This window comes from Grammomys surdaster, unplaced genomic scaffold (assembly GCF_004785775.1).
Source record: "Grammomys surdaster isolate TR1022 unplaced genomic scaffold, NIH_TR_1.0 126906, whole genome shotgun sequence".
NCBI classification, from domain to species: Eukaryota; Metazoa; Chordata; class Mammalia; order Rodentia; family Muridae; genus Grammomys; species Grammomys surdaster.
The window spans coordinates 2,607,187-2,634,688 of record NW_021621692.1 but is presented as its reverse complement, the minus strand read 5'-3'; the positions used below and the strand labels follow the sequence as shown (position 1 = coordinate 2,634,688).

The 27,502-nt window shown below is 39.5% G+C and overlaps 1 protein-coding gene across 1 annotated transcript in view; it reads left to right on the top strand.

Annotated features, from left to right (window-relative positions):
- The window catches only part of LOC114615584 (ATP-binding cassette sub-family A member 8-A-like), a 77,509-nt gene extending 50,739 nt beyond the window's left edge, over positions 1-26,770 (top strand). Inside the window, exons 26-39 of the mRNA XM_028761282.1 lie at positions 1,467-1,586; positions 8,010-8,075; positions 8,903-8,994; positions 10,375-10,495; positions 12,430-12,547; positions 14,667-14,758; positions 19,512-19,672; positions 20,112-20,187; positions 20,279-20,373; positions 20,808-20,927; positions 21,153-21,293; positions 23,341-23,420; positions 24,662-24,717; positions 25,158-26,770. Of these exons, the coding sequence (XP_028617115.1) occupies positions 1,467-1,586; positions 8,010-8,075; positions 8,903-8,994; positions 10,375-10,495; positions 12,430-12,547; positions 14,667-14,758; positions 19,512-19,672; positions 20,112-20,187; positions 20,279-20,373; positions 20,808-20,927; positions 21,153-21,293; positions 23,341-23,420; positions 24,662-24,717; positions 25,158-25,256 (1,437 nt within the window). The 3' untranslated portion in view covers positions 25,257-26,770. The remainder of the gene's footprint in view (positions 1-1,466; positions 1,587-8,009; positions 8,076-8,902; positions 8,995-10,374; positions 10,496-12,429; positions 12,548-14,666; positions 14,759-19,511; positions 19,673-20,111; positions 20,188-20,278; positions 20,374-20,807; positions 20,928-21,152; positions 21,294-23,340; positions 23,421-24,661; positions 24,718-25,157) is intronic.
- Positions 26,771-27,502: the final 732 nt, after the last annotated feature.

Here is a 27,502-nt window from a genome sequence, read left to right as displayed (position 1 = left end):
CTTCTCCCGTAATGTTTTGTATTTGAAATTCTGGAAGGCTTGATATACTTCAGCATCAAATGATGCTGTATTTGAGAAACTAGTTATAATATTACTTTATACATATTAATTGCAGCAGTTTATAATCACTTATTTTCACAAATTAACAAAGATACAGACATAAGGCATATTTTCATAAAACTGAATAATGAAAATTATATAGATATAGACTAGGTATAGATATAGGTATGGCTATGGATATAGACATATATATATTGCTATAGAGATAGGTATGGATATAGATGTATGTGTATACGTAGAAACAGATACAGATATAAATGTAGATAAAGATATATCCATAAGTAGAATAATAAAACCATAAACTGTATATAAACATCAGGCATTAATCCCTGAAAATTAGCAAGGAGTAAGATTTTCAAATAGTGATAATTTTCTAAAGATATACTTTTCATTCTTCGAAGATAAGGCAAATAGAGTAAAAACTCGAAAGGGAAGAAAGCCAGACCTATCCTATAAAACAGTAGAAACTGATGAAACACCTCTGCTGTAGGAAGCTGAGCTCAGACAGGGACCTAGTTAAGATGGAAATTAAGGCTAGATTCAGGGCTCACCTTACAAAACATGCTCACAGAGTAATCCTACAGGAGTCTATGTTTTGTAATGGGAAAATTAGAAGCTTTTAGAATGGAAATGTTGTCAGAGGTAGTACTCTGACATCAGAATGAATTGAAGAGAAGCACAGATCATTCTAGAAAAGCTTTGCCATAGTTTAAGAAGGAAGGTTAAAGGGAATGATGAAAAGTTTGCACCTGTGACTTCTGTTCTATCAGTTATAATGGTGCTCAAAAACATGTTGCCTAATTGATAAATGTATCAATATATTTGAGAAAATACTTCTACAAAATGCAATTCTGTTCAATTCAAAATATTTCTCTTTGATTATTGCCTATAGCTTATTTATTTAATCCCTAGACAATATCAAACCTACTTTATTTTTGTTCCTCTGTGATTAAAATTTTGATTTTAATCCTCTGTGATTTTGTTCCTCTGTCCATAGCATGTTTAGATACTATATCAGATGCTATATTTGTCCAGCTTTGTCAAAATTCCAATATAAAGCCAAATGCTTTTAGCCAAGTCTAGGAAAAAATGTTTGTGATAATGTTAATTTTATGACAATGAAAATCAGATTAGAATAAATTAAAATATATTTAAATTTTGGTTTTAAGATCTATTTTTTGTGCTTAAGTGCATGTGTGTATTCACAAGTGAAGGTTCCAGAAAACATTGTTGGGTTGGGTGGAGCTGGAGTTACAGGAAGGTGTGAATTACTTGACATGTGTACAAGGAACTAGACTCAGGTTCTCTGTATGAGAAAAGCCATGGTCTTATCTGGTGAGTCATCACTTCACTCCTTCCATTGCATTTTAGGAAGCAACTAAAATGTGTATTTCATTTTCTTCTAGGTCTCTTTCTTCTCTGTGTTTTTTATGCTTATTTCTTTCTTTAATGATACCCCACTGCTTTGTTCTATTGCCCTGATTCCACCTGCTACACTGGGAGGCTGCACATTTTTACATTTTCAGGTAAGAAAGTCGCGACATTTCTATAAGTGTCTCAGAATAGGGGAGCCATTGAAAAAGCTTTGTCCTGAGTTAGAAACTATATACACTGGAGACTGAAAATTTAAAGTATTTTTATTACTTTTTTACCATTTAAATTCATTTTTTAAATTTACTTTACATCCCTGTGATGGTTTGAAGGTTTGTCTCCCATAGACTCATGCATTTGATGCATGGCCATAGGGAGAGGCACTATTAGGAGGTGTGGCCTTGTTGGAGGAAGTATATCACTATGTAGGCAGACATTGAGGTCCTATGCTAAGGCTCTGCCCAGTGTGGAATTCCAGTCTCTTTCTGGTTGCCTTCAGATAAAAATGTAGAATTCTCAGCTCCTTCTCCAGATCCATGTTTGCCTAGATGTTGCCATCCTTCCCACCATGATGATAATGGACTGAATCTCTGAAATTAAACCACAATTAAATGTTTTCCTCTATAAGAATTGCCTTAGTCATTTTGTCCCTTCACAGTAATGGAAATCCTAATACTGAAATTGGTAACAGGAATGGTTTTTTTTTTTTCTTTGACAGTCCTGGCCATATTTTTTTATTTTTTGGAGGAGTGTGAATTTTGGAACTTTGCATTAGTCAAGCAGTGTAATGCTTTAAGTGGAGCTTAGTAGGCCATACTAGCAGAAGCATGGAAGACACTGGTGCTGAGGGTGATTTGAATTGTGCTACTCTGGCTCAAGAAGATTCAAAGGACAAGAATTTTAGCATGTGGCCTAGAAACTGTTCTTCTGATATTTTGGTGAAGAATGTAGCTGGTTTGTGCCCTTGTTTGAAGAGTCAGCTTGAGGCTAAAATTAAGAGATTTAAATTAATTGCATTGACAAAGGAAACCTCGTAATGTGCCAACAGCCTAGCATAGACTGCATATTACGGTTTATTCTTATGAAGAACATTTTGATCAGACATAGCAAATTGAGAAAGGATAAGATATATATATATATATTTAAAGATTAAAGGGGCACCATGAATTAGAATGGAGCCCTTTGTTCCAGGATATTAAATTTTGTTCAAGGATATTTGAACAAAATATCCTTTGTTCAAGGATATTAAATCAAATTAAGTGAGTGATAACCTCTGGACCATATCCCACCACTCTAAAATTATTGTTGATATCTTCACAGTTGAAAGAGGGATAGTTGTCTCATGTTAGGAATTATTATGACCTGGTTATTGCTTTCATTTGGACTTAAGAAGATATGATAGTCTGCCAAATTGTCAAGGAATGGATCGTGATGGTTTTTCTCAGTTGTCAACTTGACTATATCTGGAATGAACCATACTCCAGTCATGGAGGACACAGGTATAATCCAGATCTTGAGGCTGGAAGATCGAGACTTTGGAACTGGATATTGATGTGGGATGACACATGCTTTTGATCCACATCAACACTTGTCTTTATTCCAGATCTTGAGTTTCCATGCTTATAAAGATGATGTGAAAAGAAATAAAAAAAATAGCTTAGGTCTAGGTGTGATGTTACACCCATTAATCCTAGAACTCAGGAGACAGAGTTCAAAGTTAGTGTACAGAGCAGGTTTCAGGACAACCAAGCTGAGACAGTGAAGGAAATCATTGAAAACAGAAAGCTAGTGATGAAGTACATGGGGGCCATGTGCTAGCCCCAACGAGCTGCAGATTTTGGCAGGTTTGGCCATGTGGCTCTGACTTTAGAGTCAGTAATGGAAGGGATTAGTGGGATAACTGATGCTGGTTAGCTAGAGTGAAATCTTCCGGAAAGTGTGTTCTGAGATCTCAAAGAAACTGTGTTCCAGAGACATTGAGCTGGCAGCTAAAATTGGTGACATGTAAGAATCACCCAGGTGGTGCTGGATTTGAAGGCATGAATCAGTCATGGAGATAATCTGAGGCTTGGAGCTGTGAGAGGCCAGGAAAGGCCACTTGTAAATGTACAATGTCAGTAGCAGTTGAAGGCCCAGAACTAAAGGGGTCATTCAAAGAAGTTGAGGCTTAGCACCATAGAGATAGAGACTGTGAGAGGCTATTGGTGAAAGTGCAGTCTAGTTTTAGCAGAAGACTCCAGAGTATAGAAGCTGCTTGTACCATGGGATGACCATCAAGAACAGCACCAGCAGAGGAATGGAGTAGTCAGAACCTAGTGGAGTACTCAGAACCTAGTGTGCTACAGGGGGAGGAACTGGAGAGGTGATCCAAGACCTTTGGAAGATCTCAGAAAATCACATGTAGATCCCAGATATTGGAACAAGAAGCTGTGATGTTGAAGTTACCTTGGATATCCCAAAGGTTAGAGATGCCAAAGCTGTGGAATGCCTACTGGGAAAAGCTTCCAGAAAAAGGGAGTAGATTCAGCCTAAGAGAAAGAAGTGTGCTTCAGTTGACATAGCTGAAAGGACTTGAGCATCAGACGTGAAGATACAGAATTTGAAACTTATTGAGCAGGTTATCGGTTTTCTTTGGTCCAGTATTTCCTCACTATGATGTTTTGGAATGAAAATTATTATCCCATAATGCTGGAGTACGTGATCTGCTTCTTGATTTTGATTGTATAGGGGATTATGGTTAAGTGAGTGCATGAATCTCAGAAGAGACTTTGAACTTTGGGCTTTTGAACTTTGAGATTGTGATAGACTATGGGGACTTTTGAAGTTGCACTAAAAGCATTTTACACTATATTATGGCTGTAAGCCTATGGGGGCCAGGGAGTGAATGTGGTGGTTAGAATAGGCTTGCTCCCCCTGTAGATTCATGTGTTTGTATGCTTTGCCACAGGAAGTGGAACCTATAGGAGTCATGACCTTATTGGAGAAGGAGTGGGCCTTGTTGGAGGAAGTGTTACACTGTGTAGGTAGAATCCGAGATCTCCTATGCTCTGACTTTGTCAATGTGCAGAATTCCAGTCTCCTCCTGACTGCTTTCAGATAGATATATAGAACCCTCAGCTCCTTATCCAGCACCATGTCTACCTGCGTGCCATCATGATTTCCACCTTGATGATAATAGACTGAACCTCTGAAATTTAAGTCAGTCCCAATTAAGTATTTTCCTTTATAAGAGTTGCCTTGGTCATTTCATTCCTTTACAGCAATGGAAACCATAATGAAGAAAATTCAAATATCATCTTTCATTCCCTCCTCTTCTTCCAGTCTTTCCTTTTCACACCCCATCCTCCTGTCCTTCCTTTTTCCTCAGAAAAGGGGAGGCCTCCCATGGATATCAACCCACCTTGGCATATCAAGTTTCAGTAGGACTAGACATATCTTCTCCTATTGAGACTAGGCAAGGCCTACTTAGGGGAAAGTGATCCAAAGGGAGGAAACACAGTCAGCTACAGCCCCTGCTTGGGCTGTTAGGAGTCCCACACAAAGTCTGAGCTGCACACCTGTTAAATGTGTGCAGAGGTCCTAGGTCAATCCCTTGCATGCTCTCTGTTTGGTGAATCACTCTCTCTGGGTACATATGGGCCCAGGATAGTTGATTCTGTATATTTGTTTTCTTGTGGTATTCTTGACCTCTCTGGCTTCTTGATCCTTCCTAAACCTCTTCAAAAGGATTCCCCAAGCTTTGCCTAATATTTGACTATGAAACTCTGCATCTGTTTCCATCAGTTGCTGGACAAAGCCTCTCAGATGATAGTTATGCTAGGTGCCAGTTTCAAGTACAGCAGAATATCATTAATAGTGTCAGGGGTGGAATATCTCTCATGGCATGGATATCAAGATGGGCCAGTTATTAGTTGGCCATTCCCTCAATTTTGCTCCATCTCTACTCCTGTACATCTTGTAGACAGGACAATGGTGGGTCAAAGCTTTTGTGGCTGTGTTGGTGTCTAGGTAAGTGAAAGCCTTGTATGACAAATACTTCAAGTCGTTGAAGAAGGAAGTTGAAGAAGATAACAGAAGGTGCAAATATCTCCCATGCTCCATGGATCAGTAGGATTACAATAGTGAAAGTGGCCATCTTATAAAAAGCAATCTAGAGATTCAATGCAATTACTACCAAACATTCAACACAATTATTTATAGATCTTGAAACAACAATACTCAACTTCATATGGAAAAACAAAATAAAACAAAAAGCATGGTTGCTAAAACAATCCTATACAGTAAAATAACTGCTGGAGGTATCAGCACCTCTGATCTCAAGCTGTACTACAGAGCAAAAGTAATAAAACTTGCACTGCATTGGGATAAAATCAGACAGGTTGATCAATGGACTAAAATTGAAGTCCCAGAAGTAAACCCACACACCTATGGACACTTGATTTTGGACCTAGAGGCCAAAACTGCACGATGGTAAAAAGAAAGCATCTTAACAAATGGGGCTGGATTAAACTGGATGTCTGCATGTAGAAGAATACAGTTTCATATCTATCTCCCTGTATAAAACTCAAGTCTAAGTGGATCAAAGACTCAACGTAAAATAAGATATAGTAAATCTGAGAGAAGAGAAAGTGGGGATGACCTTGAACACATCTGCACAGGAGACAACTTCTTGAACAGAACACCAACGGCTCAGGCACTAAGATTGACAATAAACAAATGGAACCTCACGAAACGGAAAAGCAAATGACACCTTAACATCAGTCTACAGAATGAGAAAAGATCTTCACCAACCCTACGTCTGACAGAGTGCTGATATCCAAACTTCATAAAGAACTTAAGAGACTACACATCAGCAAAGCAAATAGCCCAATTTTAAAAAGTGGGGTACAAGGTTAAACATAGACCTCTCAACAGAAGACTTTCTAATGGACAAGAAGCAAAAGTCCTTAAAGAAATGTTTGACATTCTTAGTCATCAGTGAAATACAAATGACTCTGAGAGCCCATCTTACACCTGTCAGAATGGCAAAGATTTAAAGTTCAAGTGACAGCACAGCACATGTTGATGAGGGTGTGGAGCAAGGGAAACACTCCTCCATTGCTGGTGAGAGTACAAGTTTATACAACTTTGGAAATCAATTTGGTGGTTTCTCAGAAAAAATGGGAATAGTTCTTCCTACAAGACTCAGCTATACCACTCCTGGGAATGTACCCAAAAGATGCTCCACCATGCCACAAAGACACTTGCTCAACTATGTTCATAGCATCTTTTTTCATAATAACCAGAAACTGGAAACAACCTAAATGTCCCTCAACTGAAGAATGGATAAAGAAAAATGTGGTTTGTCTACACAATGGAATACTATTCAGCTATTAAAATCAAAGGCATCATGAATTTTGCAGGCAAATATATGGAAGTTGAAAATGTCATCTTGAGTGAGGTAACCCAGTCTCAAAAGGACATTCATAGTATGTATTCACTTAAAAGTGATATTAGCCATAAGCTACAGAACAACCATGCTACAATCCACACACCCAAAGAAGCTAAGTAACAGAAGAGCTCAAGGGGGATGTTTTAATCTCACTGAGAAGGGGAAATAAGTAAACATCTGGGGTGGATAAAGGGAAGGGATTTTATAGGGAAGTGGTGGGTCAAGGAACAGGAGGGATGAAGTTGGGGGTGGTAAGAGATGAGAGAAGGTGGGGGGAGGAAGAGAGCTGGAATCTGTAGTGGTGCATTTCTGGGGCTAGCTAGAAACCTGAAAGAGTAGAAAATCCTAGGAATCTATGAGGGTGACCCTAGCTAAGACGCCTAATGGTAGGGGATATGGAACTTGAAACAGCAATCTCCTGTAACCAGAAAAGACTTCCAATGGAGGGACTAGGACACTAACCAAGGCACAAAACCTGTAGAAAATTCTTAATTGAATTAGGGAGATTTTGCCTGATATACCATAGGCCCATTTACCTATAAGTGACAATTTAACATTGCTGCTGTTTCCTGGAGACATGGAAGTCAGTAGTAGAGAAAACAACATTGACACTAATAAAATACTTTGGTGTTCTGTGTCCTACTAGTGTATACAACATTTGCCCCTAATTTCTGCAATTCCATGCTTTAAAGTCCTGACATTGGTGTGGCTTTTATGCTACATTTTGGTATTTGATACACTCTATCTAGAGCTGATACAACAGCAATAAGTTATTTTCCCTTTTACTCCTTAGAGATTCTAAACTTCCAAATGGGGGAATCACAGGAAAGAGTGGAGCATCACCAAGGGACGATGGGTACAGAGGGAATTCTGCTTGTAGAAGCCCTGTCTCCTCTGTTCTCTGGATTGTCTCAGTGGCTGATCCTTAAACACAGATGTTATCCTTTAGAGAAAAGCCTCATAGCTCCCAGGCAATGAGAGGAAGAATAGCAACCCCTAGCTACATATTTAACAATTGGTACTTCCTTTGTGCCCATGGAAATATCTGGGAAAAGACTACACTAGTAGAGTTGATCAGTGGCCCAATCACATTTGCATAATATATATTGATTATAAACTTCATGTTTAATTTGTTCTTTCTTTGCAGATTAGTGAATATTCTGAAATAATTTTTGAACAAGGAAGAGAATATACCTATCTGTTTTTCCTAGCTGTAAGTATCCTTCTTGTTCAAATATTACTATACACAGAGAGACACCCTTAACCTAAATGATGCAGGGGGCTTTTTTGATCATATTTTTGGTGAAAAAAGACAGTTCTGAAGACCAAACCCAGGACTTATACCTATTGCACAAATGTTGTCACTGATCAACACCCCCAGCGCTAGCTTCAAGATTAAGGTCTTTTATGTAGCTAAGTCCCAGAAAGGCAATATGTTTCTAAGCAGAGAGTCATTTTTAAAAACAAATATCCAGTGACAAAATAAATTGCACTTTCCAATTCTAAAGACATAGTAGAGAGTTGGGGATATGCCTCAGTGGATAAATTACTTCTGTGCATGCGTCAGGAATAGCATGTATGTGTCCAATATTCACTTAAATGCTGGGTGGTCATGCCTTCTCTGAATTAGAGATAGATGTCCCCTAGGCTAGCTGGCTAGCTGGACTGGCAGACCAACAAGATCTGGGTTCAAGTGAGAGATGTAGACTCCATTAATAAACTGAAGACTGATTAAGAAAGACTTCTAATTTTCTCTTCTGACTCCCATACATACAGACATACACTCACACCAAATAAAGATGTATCCTAAAGTATGGATGAAGTTCAGAGCATAATATAATGTAAGACAGTATGAACACTTGCACTGCTTCTGTACAAAGAATGTCAATCATTTTGACTTGTTTCTTTAAGCAGGTGAATGGGTAGTTCTTGCAATGTTAACCATTCTATCCTGTACACATCTGTAGAAGGTTATTTGCCATTTACTTCTGATACCTAGCATTTGGTATTTCTAACTGAGGTCCTCTCTCTTTCCTCTAGTCTTTTCTTCATTTTGCCATCTTCCTAGTTATCCTTCGATGTCTGGAAAGGAAGTTTGGAATGAAAACAAGGAGAATGGATCCCATCTTCAGGTTTAGAGAAATCACATAGTTTTGTGTTCCTTATTGAACAATTTTGTATAAAGGTAGCATACAAATTCTCATGGACATCTTGTCCATGAAATTATAATGAAGAAAAAGTTATAGAAATTATAAATATGATTATCATAACAGGCCCTAAAGATGATTGTTGTAACCATGGTCAAAACAGGTCCAACACACAAGAAACACAGGAAATCCATGTCTTCATCTGCCACTGTGTGCAAGGGAGGGCCAAGAACCCATGAGAACACAGTCTACCTAGAAAAAACCACCGAGTTAAAAGGTGGGGAGGGATATGGCAGAAACAATAACTCTCTTGCTGCTAGAGTGAGAAACCTGTCCCATGTGTTCTGGGCATTTTCAATTAACCTGTAATAGAAAAAAAATTGGGATTAGGTATCCAGAGAGCTTAAAAGTAAGTGTGCTCTATTCAAGTAAGACTCAAGAATACAGCCAGAAGCATATTAGTCCTTATGAGTCTTCATTAATTTTTAGATTCTATATTTGGGAATCACCACTTGTATGTAAGAGTGAGGTGGCTGAATGTGTAAAGGTACCTGCCACCAAGACTGATGACCTGAGTTCAATCCCCAGGTCCTACATCATGGAAGGAGAGAAAAAAAAAACTCTTGAAAGTTGTTTTCCCCCCTCCACACACATATGAAACAAACAATTAAAAAAAGAGAGAGAAAAAGAATCTCTGCCTGACTGGGACTCTAGTTTTGCCACTGTGAATCTCAGGTCTCAAAGCCCATGTGTTCTAGTGGAATGAGAATAGCTGGCCAGCCTACTCTCATACTAGTGCCGTCTTGGTTTTAGAAAGTTGGATAGAAAAATCAAGCTTTGACACATCACCTATGACCACAATGATGAAGGGAGGGAGGGAAAAGAACCTAAATTAATTGTCTTGTCATAAATGTGTGACCTGGAATGGAGAGACAAAGGTTCCTCTGACACATCCCAGAGTAGGGGCTATGCCTATCCACATAGCTAGAGCTGATTTAGAAGATTCAGGTCCATCACTCTAAAAACAATTTTGACAATGTCAATAATTTGTATTATTCTATTCCCAGAAAGTTATTCCTTAAAATGTGATATTATTTTTTGCCAATCTATTAATATGAAGCTGTATAATAAGGTTAAAAAATAATATCTTCATAATAAGGAGAATTGACACTAGCCAAGAAGCAATGTCTCCTTCACTTGGTGACTCTTTGACCACTAATTTTTGGTGTGAGAGAGTAATGTGTATTCTGACAAAAGAGAGATGTTCTAAGACTTATTGTTCATCCAGTCTACTCTGATATAAAAACAATAGAGGATAGAACCGGACCCCAATGATAAGTTATTAATAGATTTCTTTCTCTATAGAATTTCTTCTAGAAGTGACCATGTATTTAACAATCCAGAAGAACCAGAAGGGGAAGATGAAGATGTGAGTCTGGAAAGAGTGTGGACAGCAAATGCTTTGACTTCAGCGGACTTCCAGGAAGTAAGCTTTGTAAAGCTCACAGCAAAAGTGTCTTAACCTGTTTGCAGTTAAGGAATGTGCTTAAGGGTTCCACTTTAAAATGAAGAACACCTTCAACTGCTTCATATGTACTCTTAAAAGAAATGAGCATGTTTCCTGAATACATAGTGATAGAGAAATCATTGATCAGCCAATGATAAGGCAATCATTGAACAGTCATTGACTTGCTCTCATCCTCAGAGACAAGCAGCCCACTCTTCTGTACATTTTTATTCTTGGTTAAAAAAAATCTTACTGCACTTTGTCTTGCTTGAAAATGCAAGGTGCTAAGATATTCCACCTGACCATTTCATTCATGCTTAGATTTACTCAAGCCAGCTCCATGACCATTGATAATAGATGATTGTAGGCCAGTTCACAGGAGCTGAACTCATTTTTGTCTGGTTAAAAGTTGAATGTATAGTGAGATATGTGAAATATGAAGTCAGACTTCTAATTGGCAGCTACAACTTTTATTGATAGAAGTAGTCATCACAGTGACAACTTTGGCTGTCCCTTCATGCAGCCGATACTGGAGAATGTAAGTTTATCAAGCTTTCTGGGTTCCTCAGATAGTATGCAAGTTTCTTTATTTAGTGTTCTATAATTGAACACCCCCTCAGGATGTCCCAGTGGGTTTTTTTTATTTCTTGGATTAGAAACAGTAGCCCTTTTGGGTTCTTTTGAACACTAATGAGAATATTAACTACTAGATTCCCTTGTCACCATTACTTTCTGAATGACTGTGATGGAGTGGATACTGGAAAGCCATTTGGGGGTTCCTAGACTCATTAATAAAATAATTTAAGACTGGGTTCAAATGGAAACTTAAGGACATTTTTATTACATTTTTAAAGAAAACACTCATAACAGGTAAACTGCAAAATAACAGCAGGTGCAGAGAAGAGGGAAGCCATTTTAAGCTTCCATGGCAATAAGACACATGGTAGATGAGCAGCCATATTGCAGGGAGGGAGGGATGTATTAGCAAAAGAACAATGAAACCCAATGTGTTGGGAGAAAAGCCCAGAGTGTTAAGAAATGCATGCTTAGAAAAGAGATAGAAGGAAGAAACAGAGAAGTTCAATTCCCTGAACAATTAAAATATGGCAGGTTTAGGGCCCTTAAGCAGCTGCAACCTGTAATCTCCTGTAGTAGGGTTAAGGATTCTAGAGTGTGTCAGGGGAGTACAGCTCTCATTAAGGAACTAATTGTTACACCTATCTCTTTAGCATGGCTTAAGATGAGCCCAACTTCCCAAAGGTAATAGTCCCTTGGACAAGTGAAAGACCTAGCTCAACCAGGGTGTTGAGGGATTCTATTCTCTTGACAATAAGATATTTTACCTTATAAATGCACACCACTTGCAGTATCAAGATGTTCTGCAGAAGACAGCACAGTATATAGCACAATAAGGGAAATGACTAGAACCTGATCAAATGGTAGATGATAGGCTTAATTATATTTGTTTCTGTTTTAATGTAATTTTTTGAGTCGGATAATTTTTTTCCCTCAATGGACCAAAGAAAGCTAGTGAGGTGTGACATTGAGACTCTTTGAAGGCTAACAATCCATCCTTAAATGTAAGACAACAACACAATTATATTATTTTGAAACATTATTAAAGCCAAAATTAAAGGGTTCTGGGTAAAATTTACAATGGCAGATGTGTCTCAATTTTTTAAAAATATTGCAAAAACATAAGAAAATTATGTCTTGCTATGCTCTCATATTAGTACAAAGAAAGTTCTGGGAATTCAGAATATCAATTTTTTGGACATCAATACAAGTACATAGATTTTAGGTGTACTACCTAAGAATAACTAAAAGCACCAAGGCCAAGTTATGTTGGTTTTGAGAATCTACTTACAGAATTATGCTTACAATGACCATTCACTGGTATGACTTGTTTGCAGAAGCCAGCCATCATTGCCAGCTGCCTTTGCAAGGAGTACAAGGGAAAGAAGAAATGCTTCGTTCTTAAGAGCAAGAAGAAGATAGCCACAAGAAACATCTCTTTTTGCGTTCGAAAAGGTTGGACACTGGTTCTGGCTCAGGAACACCCTCCAAACTTAAGCGTCCCTGTCCTTCAGTTAGCCTGCTCAGAAGCTATGCTATCTCTTCTTTTCCCAATAGAGTGACTGTTGACTGTTTCTTTCTGAACAGAAATGTTTTTCCCTTTGAGTAGGGACACAGTAACACTGGTGTGAAAATCACAAGCATTCTTTTGTCACGAAACTATTTAAAATACAGTCTTCCTACTGAATCTGTGCTGCTGCTCTCCTAATGAATAGTGTTTACCAGGGAACTGACCTACATTCCTCTATTCCAACCTGATATCTTGGCCCCAGTTTAAGGGGATCCTTGCCAACTTCTGATTCTCTCTGTCTGACACAGTAAGACTTAGACATTCCTCATACTATGACTCTGGGCAAGTGGCAGGAACTCAAGAGTTTCTATTCCTTTTCAGTGTTGTCACAGCTGTGACCATCTCTATACCATCATATAGTTTTATTTAATTAATACATATTAATTGTACAGGTTAATGGGATTCACCCCGACATTTTCATGCATGCAAAAGTGTTATACTGCTCATATCCAGCCACCCAGCTTCTCCCTGGTCCTCCACTCCCAGACTTGTTCACCATCTATCCAGTATCAAGTAGCCTCTCCTTGGCTTTCACTCCATCTTTTGATTATTTATTTCATATCTCAGTGTCTTCAGTTTCTTTCTCAACAATTCTGAAATTTTCGTTATAAAGATTTTTTTTATCCACTTATTTCTATTTATTGCTATATGCCTTATTTTGTATACTTGTGAATGGGTTTCTCTATCAGTATGTTCATATTGTTGCTACGTGGAGCTAGAGAGATGGTTCAGTGGTTAAGACCAGTTGCTCCCACAGAGAACCTGCATTTGGTTACGAGTGCTCACATGGGAGCTCATCATCATCACCAGTAACTCCAGTTCTGAGGGATCTGATACCTTCTTCTGACCTTGGCTGCTACCTGGGACTCATGTGATACAAGGGCCTAAATGCAGATAAAACACTCATACAAATAAAGTAAACTAAAAAATTTAATGTGAAAAGAAATGCTGCCTATTTTGTATGCTGGCTTCCTAACCTGCCACTTTGATCTTTCTGTGGACATTTAAAAGATTTTCTATGTATAGAATCATATTATTGGCCAACAGAGATGATTCAATTGTCTATTTTTTTGACCATATATTTTTTTCTTTCTTATATAGTAGCTGTGGTTGACATTTTTAGTACTGTATGAAACAGGAGTGATAAAAGCAGACACCCAATCCTTTTCTTTACATTAGAGCCAAGTTTTTAATGTTCTTCATGAACTGAGATGTTTACTAAGTGTATGTAATATGTAGTATTTTATAGTGCTTGAGCATGATCATTTTAAAGATTTATTTTGTGTTAACTTATGTATACATTGTGTAGGGGCCTGCACACTTGTTAGAACAGATGCTTCCAGATCTAGGTTGAGCACCAGGATTTTCTATGTATTCTATGTATACAAGATTTTTCTATGTATAGAATCATACTATTGGCTTTCAGGGTTGATTCAATTGTCTACTTTCTTGACCATATATTTTTTCTTGCTTATATAATAGCTGTGGTTAACATTTTTAGTACTATGTGAAACAGGAGTCATAAAAGCAGACACCCAATCCTTTTCTTTACACTGGTGCCATGTCTTCAATTTTCTTCATGAATTACGATGTTTACTAAGGGTTTGTAATATGTTGTATTTTATTATGCCTGAGCACGATCCTTTAAGAGTTATTTTGTTTTAACTTATGCTTATATTGTGTGTGGGCCTGTGAGCTTGTGAAAGTAGATGCTTCCAGATCTAGGTTGAGCACCAGGTCCCCCGGAGGTGGAGATTAAGGGGTTATGAGATGCCTGTTCTGGGTTCTAAGGACCAACTTTAGGGCCTCTACAAAAACAGTACACTTCCTCAGTGGTGAGCCATGTCTTGCCCTGCGTAGTTCTATGCCAATTTTATTCACGTCTTTTCACATTACATGACAATCAAACTATAAAGTCTTATTTAAGGCTCATTGCAAAGCATTTGTCACACAGAGTAACCTGTAATAGTCACCATCATTACTAACGTGTCTTCCTTTTCTCAGGGGAAGTTTTAGGATTACTGGGACATAATGGAGCTGGTAAAAGTACATCCATTAAGATGATAACTGGAGAAACAAAGCCAAGTGCTGGACAGGTAGGTAGACAGGAGATAGTATTTTCTCCAACAATACACAGATGACAACTTGAGAAACTTTATTCTTCAAAGTTTGAAAAATATTATACTGAATTATAAAATCTCACTTTAAGTGACACAGATACTAACCATTCGATTGGGGATGCTTTTAAATGTTTTGATAATTTTATGTGTGTGGAATTCATTTTATTATATTCAGCACATTTTACCTTTTGTCTTCTCCCTCCCTCTCACATTGAGACCCTTTTTGTTCTCCAAAACCTTCCCTCCTACTTCATGTCTCTTGGTGACCCATTAAACTTCATTAGGGTTGCTTGCATGAGTGTGGTATGAGCAACTTATCAGTAGCCACACCACTGAGGAAAACGACCTAGCTGCTATTAATGACCAGTAATCGCTAGGGCCTCCTGAGCTTCTCCACCATCTAAAATGAAATGTTGCCATGTTTAATCATAAATAAGTCTTGTGTACATAACTGCAGCTGCTTTGAATTCATGAGTGTGAAGCCCGTGTCAGATTCAGGAGTCCATGGCACACACCCACATTCTATGCTTTTATATTCTTTTTGCTTCTTCTGTTTCAGTGTTCCCTGAGCCTTGGAAAGGGTGACAAAGATATTCTATTAGTTCTGAGCACTTCAGAATCACTTATTGTCCATACCACTTATGAAACTCATCCTATTGGGAAAGAAACCTTCTTTGACTATGACTGAGAACAGCTCTGACCTCTGAGTGTAAATATAATAAACACTTAGCAGGCTTCCAAGAATGCTTTGAAACTATCCTTTTCCCATGAGTGTATTGAGAAGGAATGTTATTCACCCTCAGAATGCTAATTATTATGAAAATATTAACAGATTCTTTTTAATGGACCACATGATCCACTAATTATAATTTTAAATGGCCTTTATAATTTCAGCATGCTACTGCTCATTTTCATGAAGTGCCATTACCAATTGATAAATCTTGGAACTCATACTAAAACTTTTTTATTAAAAACTTTTTTGGACAAATCCAATAAGGTGCTTCTTAGAGTAGCAGAGGGTAGAGAAGCAGGCGTGTAAAGTTGAATTGCTTGCGAGCTTGTCACTTGCCTCAGAAGCAAAATGGCCAGGAAAACAAAGTTTATACTTAGTCAGGAGAGGTGACGCCAGGGAATAGAGACAGGTCATTCCCCTTCCCCACATTTACAGGACAGAGCTGCTTTAGAAAATGGCTGGGGGAAGGGCAGATGTCTGTGTAACTGTGAGAGAAGAGAGTGTTGGTAATTAAGCTAGTGAGGGAGAAGAGAGACAGGAACATAACTGTCAAACATTCCACAGTGTAGGGAAAAAAACTCACATACACAATACCTCTGAAGCCATGGTGGAGCAGAAAGTCAGAAGCGGGTCTGTGTGGTATTCATGGCACAGCCTACCCTAGCTGGACTCCTCAACTCTACCTACTGATGCCTTCCTTGCCACTTGTCACCTAGCTTTAACTACTTACATGACTTTCCTTGCCTTGTGACTGGTCTGTCGGCCCTGGCCTGTCTTGCAGGTGGCTTCAAGGGTTGCCTTTTATGTCTTCTCTCAACGTCTGTCCCTGTGCCCTCCTTCACTCCGCACAATGCTACTTCTGTCCTCTGAGTCTGGCCAAGAATACAGCAAACTTCATCCTTCGCCAGGCCTTTGCTCCTGGTCTTTGATCTTCTGTGAATGAGTTTCTCCTAGTCCGGTCCACAGCTAATACCTTCTTCTTCTCTCCTGACATGGCAATTTGGAAAAATAATGATCTGTATGAGGTAAAAGGAAATCCATTTCAATACAATTTAGCTGGTGTTGTCTCTAATGTCTAGAGTCTGACCTTGAATAGGGTTTTTTTGGTCATATTTAAGAACAGTACAACTTTGAATAAAAGTTTTCTTACAATTATTACAATAAAGATTAAGGGCTGGACTATATAAAATAATAAAATTGTCACATTAGACAATTACATTAAGATATTTTTATTATAATGTAAATATATTTTGGGACTTCAGCCATAATGTTAAGATGCATAAGTCTGGCATAGTTCTTTTTTCTCTTTCTTCATAAAACATGATTAGCTAGGGAGAAATTCTGTCACATCCCTGGGACTTCCTGTCGAGTCTGCCTTGCCTACATGGTGAGTTCCAGACCAATGACAGCCCTGTCTCAAAAGCCAAAGTAGGGTCTGAGGAGGTAGCTCAGTTGGAAAAGGGCTTGCTTGTGTGAGCTAGAGGGTCCGGGCTGACACTTCAGGTGCTACTGTTGTATCCACACACACTGTGGCACACATGTGCCCACACTCACAGACTCTCAAACAAGCATATGTACGAAGCCTAAAGCATTAATTGACCTTTTAAAAGCTTTCAAATGGCATTATAACCGGACATCTTCATGAGGTACAGTGCAGACCTTTGGATATGCTTCCAGTGTGGAATGATTAAATTATATCACTTTTGTGCATGCTCATTACAGTCTTTATTCTGTGCAGTAAATGCTAGAGCTCACTCTGCCTGTCTAAATGAAACTATTGATTTGGCTTGATCCCCCTTTTTCTTGTATGCCCCTTCTTCTATCCTCCCCTGTTCATCATTCTGCTTTTTTATACTTTTCCTTGTGAGCCTGTGAACCTCCACTTTAAGAGCTGAGCCTGTGAGCTTTCCCTTTAAGGGCAGAGCCTGTGAGCCTCCCCTTTAAGGGCTGAGCCACGTCTCCAGTCCTGTCATTCTACTTTCTATTGCTTCAAGTTTAACTTATTTAAATGGTGGACTTGTGTATATTAATGAAGTCAGGAAGTGTCTGTTTCCTGTGCCTGATTTATTTCACATTCCACATTGTTGAGGTTAGTTGACCTGACACAGACCTAGACATACTGAGGAAGAGGGACTCTCAACCAAGGAATTGACACCATCAGACTGTACTATGGGCACATCTGTGGAGCATCTTCTTGATTGCTAATTTATGTAGAAAGGCATGGACCACTGTGGGAAATACCACATTTGGGCAGGTGAGTCTGCGCTATATACAAAATGTAACTGAGTGAGCAAGGGAAACCTAAGCAGTAAGCAGCATCCCTCCATGGTTTCTGGTTGAGTTCCTGCTTTCAGGTTCCTGTACTAAGTTCCTGCCTTACTTCTGTCAAGAATGGACTATGATCTGGAAGTGCAGGCCCAAATAAATCCATTCCTCCTTAGTTGCCCTTGGTCAGAGTTGTATCACAGCAATACAAAGCAAAACATCACATATTTCCTAGGTCCATCCATGTTATTACAGACAAAAAGAGACCTTCTCATCTTAAAGGCTGAATAGTATAATGTTGTGTCTCTATCACCACATTTGAAAACCCATTAATACTTTAATGGACATTTGGTTGACTTCATCTTCTCTATTAGAAATAGGAACACAGGACTGAAAAGGTCATTTTGATTAAAAAAGCAAAGCAAAGAAAAGGAGCTTTGACAACGTACCAGGAAATGGGCTTTTCAAGTCATATCTCAGCCTGAAAGAACCTTCCAGGGGGTGACTCAGGAAGGACACTACCCCCAAAGACACTCAAGAGATCTCTTCCTGTAATTACATGAGTCAGGTCTTTACTTATCAAAGCTTCGGGTCAATGTGCCTCACGCAGGAGGCAGGGGTCATCGACCCTGAGATCTAACAGCTTAGTGTTTTTATAGACAAAGGCTGGGGGGAGGAATAGGGTTGTGGGTGATCACACACAATTGGTTGTTATGAATGTCTGTAATGTGTAAGCAGATCTCAGGCAGAGGTTTGACAAATCTCACGAGAATAGTCTCTGGTCCCTGTGGCCTTGGGACCCAGTGTGAATGTTTATCTGAGCCAACAGACCATCTGGCTGAATCTAATTTATAAGTCCTTGGGACCTCTGGTAGGAGTTTCTCCAGAGGAGGCTAAGTCAGACACCACAGGAACAGATTCTCGGAACACTCAATTGACCTTTGTTTCCCTGTTCTGTATCCCCTGTAACTGCCTTGGGTTAGCAAGCTAGCTGACCTGCAATTTTAACTATTTGTATTCCTGTTGTATTATTTACCTAACTTAAAAAATACCTTTTCGAGCCATGTCCTCCTCACCTCCACCCCCGTAGGAGACATCATGCCGTTTTCCATAACTGACTATACTAATACGCACTTGCATCAACTATGAACAACAGCTCCATTTTCTCTTGATCATTTAACGTCCATCCTCCTTTTTGATAGTAGCCTTTTTACAGACATGAGCTGATATCTCACTGGTTATTTGTACCTACATGCTCACACGTGTGCATGTGTGAGCATGCGTGAAGAGCCAACAGGTGAATGTTGGACGTCTTCCTCAGTCATCCTCTTTTTTATCTGAGATTGTCTTCCAATGAATCTGGGTTTACTCATTTACACTGATCAGCTGGTCATCAAGTCCCAGGGATTTTTCTGTCACTGTCAACCCAGCTTTGGGATCATAGGTGTTAACACTGCTGCATCTGTAATGTGGATGATAGGATGGGTCCTCGTGCTTATGCAGCAAGCACTTTAACTATTTCTCCAGCCACTTGCCATGGTTTTTATTTGCATTTCCCCCTGGATCATCCTTTAATACGAGGTAATATGGAACCTTTGCACTCTTGAGTCTGCCCACTTGTTCTCAGGATGAATTCCTCTCCCTTTCTGAGATCATCACTGAAGTCTGTCACAGAAGTACTTTGGGCCACAATACTTCTGTTGAGCCCTGACAGTGACCTTTTATCCATAGGTGCTGCTGAAGGCAAACACCACAGGGGGCACCCCAGTGTTCCTGGGGTACTGTCCTCAGGAAAATGCTCTATGGAACAACTTGACTGTGAGGGAACACCTGGAGATATTTGCAGCCATAAAGGGCATGAGAAAAAGCGATGTTAACATGGCCATTGCAAGGTACATGGGGTCTGCACCTATTTGCTTCTGTACCCAAGTGATGGGGAAAGGCTGGAGATGGCCACATTCACAGTCATTGTGGGATAGGAGGTCCTATTGATTGACTAGGCAGGGTAGAAAAAACTTCCAAAGTCTTATTCATTTTAAGGATGGAGGGGAAATAGTTAGTATTCAAAAGTAAATAATTGAGTTACTTTAAATATAACCTAAACTGCAGAAGAATTTGAACACTGTACTAACAATTTAAAAACAAGAAAATGCATCTTTCTTGGCCACAGAGATCGCATCCTTTGTTACCCTGACCCTGTTGAATGTTTCAGTATATTTCTTGAGCTACCTTCCTGGGCCCCACTTCTCCATCTTGGGCCAGGTTCACTGCCTCACCCTCCCATCATCTCCACTTTGGAGAGGACGGTGATGTTCTGCAGTCTCTCTTCAGGTTAGCAGATGCACTCAAGCTGCAGGACCAGCTGAAGTCTCCTGTGAAGACTCTGTCAGAGGGAGTGAAGAGAAAGGTATGGGCAGGACTCAGGGTGGAGGGCTTTGAGCGTACCTAAGGGGGCCACACTTGAGGTGATGCCATATGGGCTGTCCCTCTTGTTGCAGCTGTGCTTTGTGCTGAGCATCCTGGGGAACCCTTCTGTGGTACTTCTAGATGAGCCGTCCACCGGAATGGACCCTGAGGGGCAGCAGCAAATGTGGTGAGGAACTATTGCTGTCATGGCTGCATCACAGCTGGTGGGGAGTTCATGAATTGTGTTAATATTATTAGATTAACTGAAATAAGTGTGGCCAACATCATCCACATCCTTAAAAACCATTATTTTGGGCTGAAACTTACAAAAGTTTATTGATGATTCGCAGTGGAGTTCGGGGGAATTGAATCTTTGTTCAGTCCCTCTCTACTCAGAATGTGTGCTCTCAAGCATCCTTCTTCTAAGTGTTTTCTCATGACAGCTTCTGCCATGTCACCAGTGTTTCTCTAGCAACAGACCTGACAGTCCTCTTCCTCCGTGCGTCCATCTTGCTTGGTCTGCACTGATTATTCCTCATGTCTGCCACATGGCATTTCCTCTCTCCTATGCCCAGAAGACTTGGAGGACTTCTATTCATCACAGTTCTCTCTTGACAATAGGCAGGCGATCCAGGCCACCTTTGCAAACACAGAGAGGGGCGCTCTCCTGACCACCCATTACATGGCAGAGGCAGAGGCTGTGTGTGACCGAGTGGCCATCATGGTGTCTGGGAGGCTGAGGTGGGTTCCTTTATTCATCTCACACCTGTCCACTCTGTGATTATCAGATGAAACAAATTTGCTATTTAAGCAAATCAGCATTCGTGGGTAAGACTAGGAGTTGCCACATCCCTATTTAACAGTGAGGAGACTCTGAGCTGGATGACCGAGTGGTGATCTCCACATGCTCACAGGCACCATTCCCACATTAGTCTTGTGCTTTTGTAATTCATATTTCTGATCCAGATGTATTGGATCCATTCAACATCTAAAGAGCAAATTTGGCAAAGAATATCTCCTGGAGATGAAAGTGAAGACTCCCACAGAGGTGGAGCCCCTCAACATGGAGATCATGAGGCTTTTCCCCCAGGCTGCTCGACAGGAAAGGTAAGCACAGTTTCTGAGTTACGCATGTGATATGTCTGTGGGTCGGTCTGTCTGTCTGCTCATGAACACATGCACAATAAACAAATAAGCTCCCACACATGTGCCTCTGTGCGTACACACACACACACACACACACACACACACACACACACACATACATGCTATAGGCCACAAGTCAATGTCCCTTGCCTCTGTTATCATCCTCTATCTTATCATTTGAGACAGTGTCACAATGTCTTTCATTGAGCCTGAGCTAAGCATTTTGCTACACAGGCTTGCCAGCAAGCTCTAGGGATAAGCCTGTTTCTGCCCAAGCTCCCTCTTACCCCCAACCAGTGCCAGGATTACAGACTCACTTAGTCACATTCGGTCTCTGTGAGTTCTGAGTTATAAACTTAAGTCTTCCTCATGCTTGCATGGCAGGCACTATCCTGGCTGAGTCATCTCCCCAGCCCACAGCTCCTGTTTTTGATCTAGCAAAGTACATCCACTTTCTCCTGGCATTTGTTTGGCTTGGTAGACACTGTGGGTCATGTTCACACTGTAAGATAACCTCAAAGAGGTCACTGAACTGTGGGTACTTCTCCAAGTCTACTAGAGAACAGAGGGCTGGTGTAAATCTGAGGTCACATGGGTGTGGCCCAATTATGTCACAGGTCTGTCTAGGCTTTGGGGTATCCAGTTGGTATACTGATCTTTAAAAGAAAGAACCATTTTAAGCATATCAACATTTCTGGGTAAGACCTTGAGTTGCTTCATATCTTTACTTAACAGAGAGAAGACCCTGACTTGGGTGTGGTGATGCAGTGGTGACCTAAGCATGGTCACAGATACCCTTCCCACATTTGTCTTGTGCCTTTGTAATTCCTACTCCTGCTCCAGATGTATTGGATTAACCCAACACCTAAAGAGCAAATTAGTCAAAGAATATCTGCTGAATGAAATGCTTGGGTAAAAACCCAGTACTTACAGGAATACACCAATTGTATTTCACCAGTGTCTTTACTATTAGAAGCTTCATACAGACACAAGTAATATAATGACAGAGTTGACTGATTACAAGAGCCTACAACCCTTATTTTTATTCCATATTTGTAAGAGCCCTAATTCTGTATAAACTACTTCAGACAGACTTAATCAAGAAACACTGCTAGTGGAATAGAATGCTCTGTAAATGAAACAAAATAAAACCTTTGAAGTATGAAAGCTCCAGCACTGCCCGTAGTACTGAGCTTGGGTGTAGGCCTCAGAGATTAAAGAAAGACTCAGATTCAGGTCATCCGTTATGAGAGAACACCAACGAATTTGGTGGGCAGGTTCAATATGTACACCAAGGTAGAGAAGGAAAACCACAAACTCGGGGAAAAACAGGAACTCAACTGGGGGGCAAGGAGATGTCAAGTGTAAATTCCCTTACTGGGGCATCATCCTTCAACAGGATGTTTTGTTCTTAGAAAAACTGCAGAATGTTACTTTGCAGACAGCAGCACACAAAAAGTCTCAGCTAGAGCATAGCAGCCCTTCAGGGTCCTACAGAAGTGAAGTCAATCTGTTCTGATTATCTGTCGATAATAGGTAGTTAAATAAGTGCCTGACCAGCAATTGGTGAACTCTGGGCCCTTCTGAAGAAAAATGGTTTCATTTCCTGCAGACTTTCAGAGTCTTCTTTGCCTGAGAATAGCATTGAGAGTTGGGAGAGAAGGTGCCTAAATGTGGACTCTACTGAACAAGTAGATTCTCCAGTTTGGAAATTCTAGGAAGCTATGTGGTGGTAAAAAGGAGCTTGTGTTTCCTGTTGAGACTGGGTGGGAAAAAACAGTCTCAAAAGTTGCCTAAACTACATGGGTCCTTCTAGGGAGCCTGAGATACTGAACCAATTCTCATCCATGTTTCCTTCCCTTCCTTCTTGTCAACTGGCCTGCTTCAGTGACGTCATTCTCAGAGATTCAATTATGTCAAAGAGTCTTATTTATGAAAACAAACATAGTGGATGCCATAGAAGTTAAGCCACCTGCTTAGAGACCAACCCAGCCTTCTTTCTTTCCAGGTACTCTTCTCTGATGGTCTATAAACTACCCAGAGAAGATGTGCAACCTTTATCACAGGCCTTCTTCAAATTAGAGACAGGTAAGTGATTAATAGAGGTCAGATTCTGAGATCAAATATTTCCAGAATTTGAAAGAAGCCCACAGTAGTGAGAAGTTGGATCAGAGCATTCTGGGCTACCTCTGAGCATTCAGAGTTCCTTTTGATATAAGAAGCAGAAAACTAAAGAGGTAAGCTGGGCATATGCATGGCTAGTTTTGTTGTTTTCATTTTTGTTTAATTTTATCTTTTTACTCTGCATATAGGAATGTACAAAAAATAATACAAAATTCACCATACTTTGAGGTTACATTATGTAAGATCTAAAATCAATTTCACTTTAGAGATCTCAGTAGAAGTGTATAATTTTTAAGTCAGTTGTATTTTATTGGCTCAGGCTAATAATGACCTATAAACTCCTTTATAAGTGTGAATAATCTGGTATCCATTGGTGGGCTTCAGTGTAACTTAGAGCACACTGTGTTCACCCTTTGATCAGAGCATTATTCTCCATCTTTTGGCTTTTGTGGTCTGCTTGTCTGATTTATCCCAGGATCTCTTTCATTTTACTGCTCAATGTCACCTTCTCTTGCCTGTCACCTGCCCTACTAAGGAAGAGCTAGTCACATACCACCTGTCCCATAGATATCTTCTGGTTTCTGATGGCTACATCCAAAGCTGTCCTGATGTATCTTCTTCCCATTGTCTAAATTCAGCACCTAAAGTTTTGGGGACATAGGATCCTTCACAGCATTCCTAAGATGAACATCACTGTCCTGATTATTTTGGGATTGTGAGGGGGGAGCATCTTTCCACTAAAAGCCTATACACCACTTGTCATGACTTGAACTGTCCTTCTGTCTAAATTGATTAAACAGAGGTTTCCATGCTGTGGTAACATTTTATATAGCTTCTGACATTATCTCTGTGTCTTTCTTTTCTCTTTTCTAAAATCTCTTCCCTTCACAACCTACTTCTGTGCCAAGTCTACTAATCAATGATTTTCTTCTTATTCAGGGAAGAAAATGTCCTAGGAATCATTGTATCCCATGATGCAGATATTAAAATCCTGCATAGCATGCACACATACTGCTGGCTCTTTCCCTGATGAATCAAAGCAAATGTTGTATATATTTCAGTTATGAAATATTCTCAGAACAAAGTTGTGTGTCATTTCATTTAGTGGCTCTCTGCAATTTGCTGCTATTCATGACATGTGATGACTTAGTACACATACAAGACTTGACATACAAGAGTCCTGACATATGGTTTTTCTTACACAGTTAAACAGAACTTTGACCTGGAGGAATACAGTCTCTCACAGTCCACCCTGGAGCAGGTAGGTCAATTTCAGGGACTTTTGTTCACAAACATTGAATGTGTGATCTTTGGATTCAGACAAGAGAATAGTCTTGTGACTTCAGTTTCACTGAAAACATGGAGTTGTTCTTGGAATGTGCTTCCATGCCTCTTCTAGGTATGATAGGTAGGAGTCAGTTTATTTCAGATAAGTCATTAAATTTGCTATTGTTATTTGCTCATGTACCTCTATAGAAAAATAATTTTTTTGTCATGTACAGCAAGTCAGTCACAGGCAGTTTGTCCTTGTGCATGGACACTGACTCTTCTTAATTATCAGAGTATAAATTGTCTGATGCTCTGAATAAAGTTGGCTATTACATGCAAAAAGAACTATTGTGATATCTCTGTGTCTCTCTTTCTCTCTGTTTCTCACTCTGTCTCTCCTCCCCTCTGTCTTTCTCTCCCTCTCCCTCTCAGGTCTTCCTGGAACTCTCCAAGGAACAGGAGCTGGATGGTTTTGAAGAGGAACTTGATCCCTCAATGAAGTGGAAGCTCCTCCCACAGGAAGAGGCTTAACACTGAAATTTTTAGCTATGGCCGTTTTTTCTTCTCTAGCTGCTCAAAGCAATTTTGTCTTTAATGCTACATCTATTGTGGATGAGTAAGCCATTTGATCTTGGAGATAGAAGGTGCTGATTATATCATGAATATACAGCTCTTATGAATGGGATTAGCATCATGAATAAAGCCATTGAGCTATCTCACTCTCTACAACTTTTCTTTGTAGTATAGTCATTTTAAAATGCGTTAATTGTATGGATTCCTGACTTCTACTGTTTGTTTAATGGTTTGTTGCAACTGAAGTTGTGACCTTTCAGTACATGTATATTTCAGCATCCTTCCCTCAGAACCCTTCATAGCCCTTTATGTGCTTCTACTTTCCATATTTGTTTTTGTATGTATTTCTACATATAAGAGAAAGCATATACTCCTCAAGTTTGTGTCTGGCTTAGTTTGTTCAACATGGTGGCCTCCAATTCCATGTATTTTCCTTCAGATGACAGGATTCATGTCTTTGTCACAGATTAATGGTACTTCATTGTGTGTAGATATTACATTTCTTTAGACCTTCGTTTGTTGATGGATTTCTAGACTGATTCTTTATCTTGCATGTTGTGAATAGTATCATAATAAACATCGATGTGTATGCAATTCTTTTTGATGTTACTCACCTATTTTCTATATACATGCAAGACTGGAAGAAGTGGATCCTATCACAGGGATACTTTTGGCTTGGAGAGGATTTCTACCTGATTTGTCGAGTGGCTATATTATAAACACACATTTCCACTAGTCTGATATTATCATGCTTTTTCTCTAAATTTTCATCAACAACTTTTAAAAGTTTAACAATAGCTGTTCTAACTAGAATGAAATATATTATCATTATAGCTTTGGTTTTAAGGTTTTTATCTCCCATGAGGCAAGAATGGATTTTTAAATTGTATTTATTCACCACTCGTGGTTCTTCTTTTGAGAAAAGGCTATGCAATTCTTTATCCATTTTATTGGATTACTTATAAGTTAGGTGTATCTTTTAGTCCTTTCTGTATCAATAATATTAATCTTAGAACAGATGAAGAGCTAGTGAATATTTTCTTCCACTCTGTGGGTTGTCTCTTTGCTTCTGTGCCTGATTACTTTGCATAAATCCCTACACTGTTTGGATTTTGTCAACTTAACACAAACCTAGACATACCTGGGAAGAAGAAATTTTAATTGAGAAAAATGATTTCATAAGATCAGTTTGTATATAATTCCATGGAATTTTCTTGATTAATATTAATGTAGGAGAGCCAAGCTACCTGGAAACAGGCTTTGCCTGGGAAGGTGGTCTTTAGCAGCATTAGTAAAAAAAAAAAAAAAAAACCTGAACAAGAGATGAGAAACCAACAAACAAGCAGCATTCTTCGATGGCTTCTGCTTTACTTTCTGCCTTCAAGTTCCTGCTTTGGGTCCCTGCTCTGATGTTTCTCAGTGATGGACTGATACCTAAGAGCTATAAGATGGAATAAACCCTTTCCTCCCCACGTTATGCTTGGTTGTGTTGCTTACCTCCGTGTTGGAAACTGGTACCCCATTTGTGGGATATTGTTGGGACAGAATAGACCATGCTGTTTTGGAGAGGATTGTGGGAGGAGTTTAGGACTTTGAGCCAGACAATCCATCGATTTTATAGGTTGTTATGGGCACATGAAAGGCAATGCTAAGAGCCATGTAAATAATTGAGCTCTGCTGTGGAGTTTTCAGCCAACCTGTGCTCATCATGTATGCCGGACCTGAAAGGATGAGGTGTACTACAGTCTAATGCTATAGAGAACTTCATTTCCATTTCAGTTATACATGAGTGAAACAAAAAAAGCAATGACCCAAGCAAGGTTATTTGAATTCTGAAAAGTATGATCAAAAAAAAAAACCGAAAAACAAACAAAAACAAAGCAAAAAAAAAAAAAAGAAAACCCCAAAGCAACAACATCATCATAGACATCAGTAATCTCATAGTACATATTAACAGAGAAGTCTTTTCCCAAAAGTTTTTCAGAACAGACCTGTTTTAACACAACTGCCTGGCGAGCTTATATAGAGAGTAGCACAGAGGCAAAGCAGAAGGTCATATCCAGATTCAGAGAACACTGATCAGACTGGGTTCTATAGCTATGTTCTGACATCCAACAAGAAGAAACATGTCTTATAACTGAGTGTTTATGTTTGTCACAAGAGGCAGGGAATCACATTCAAGAACAATACATGGGACAAAAATG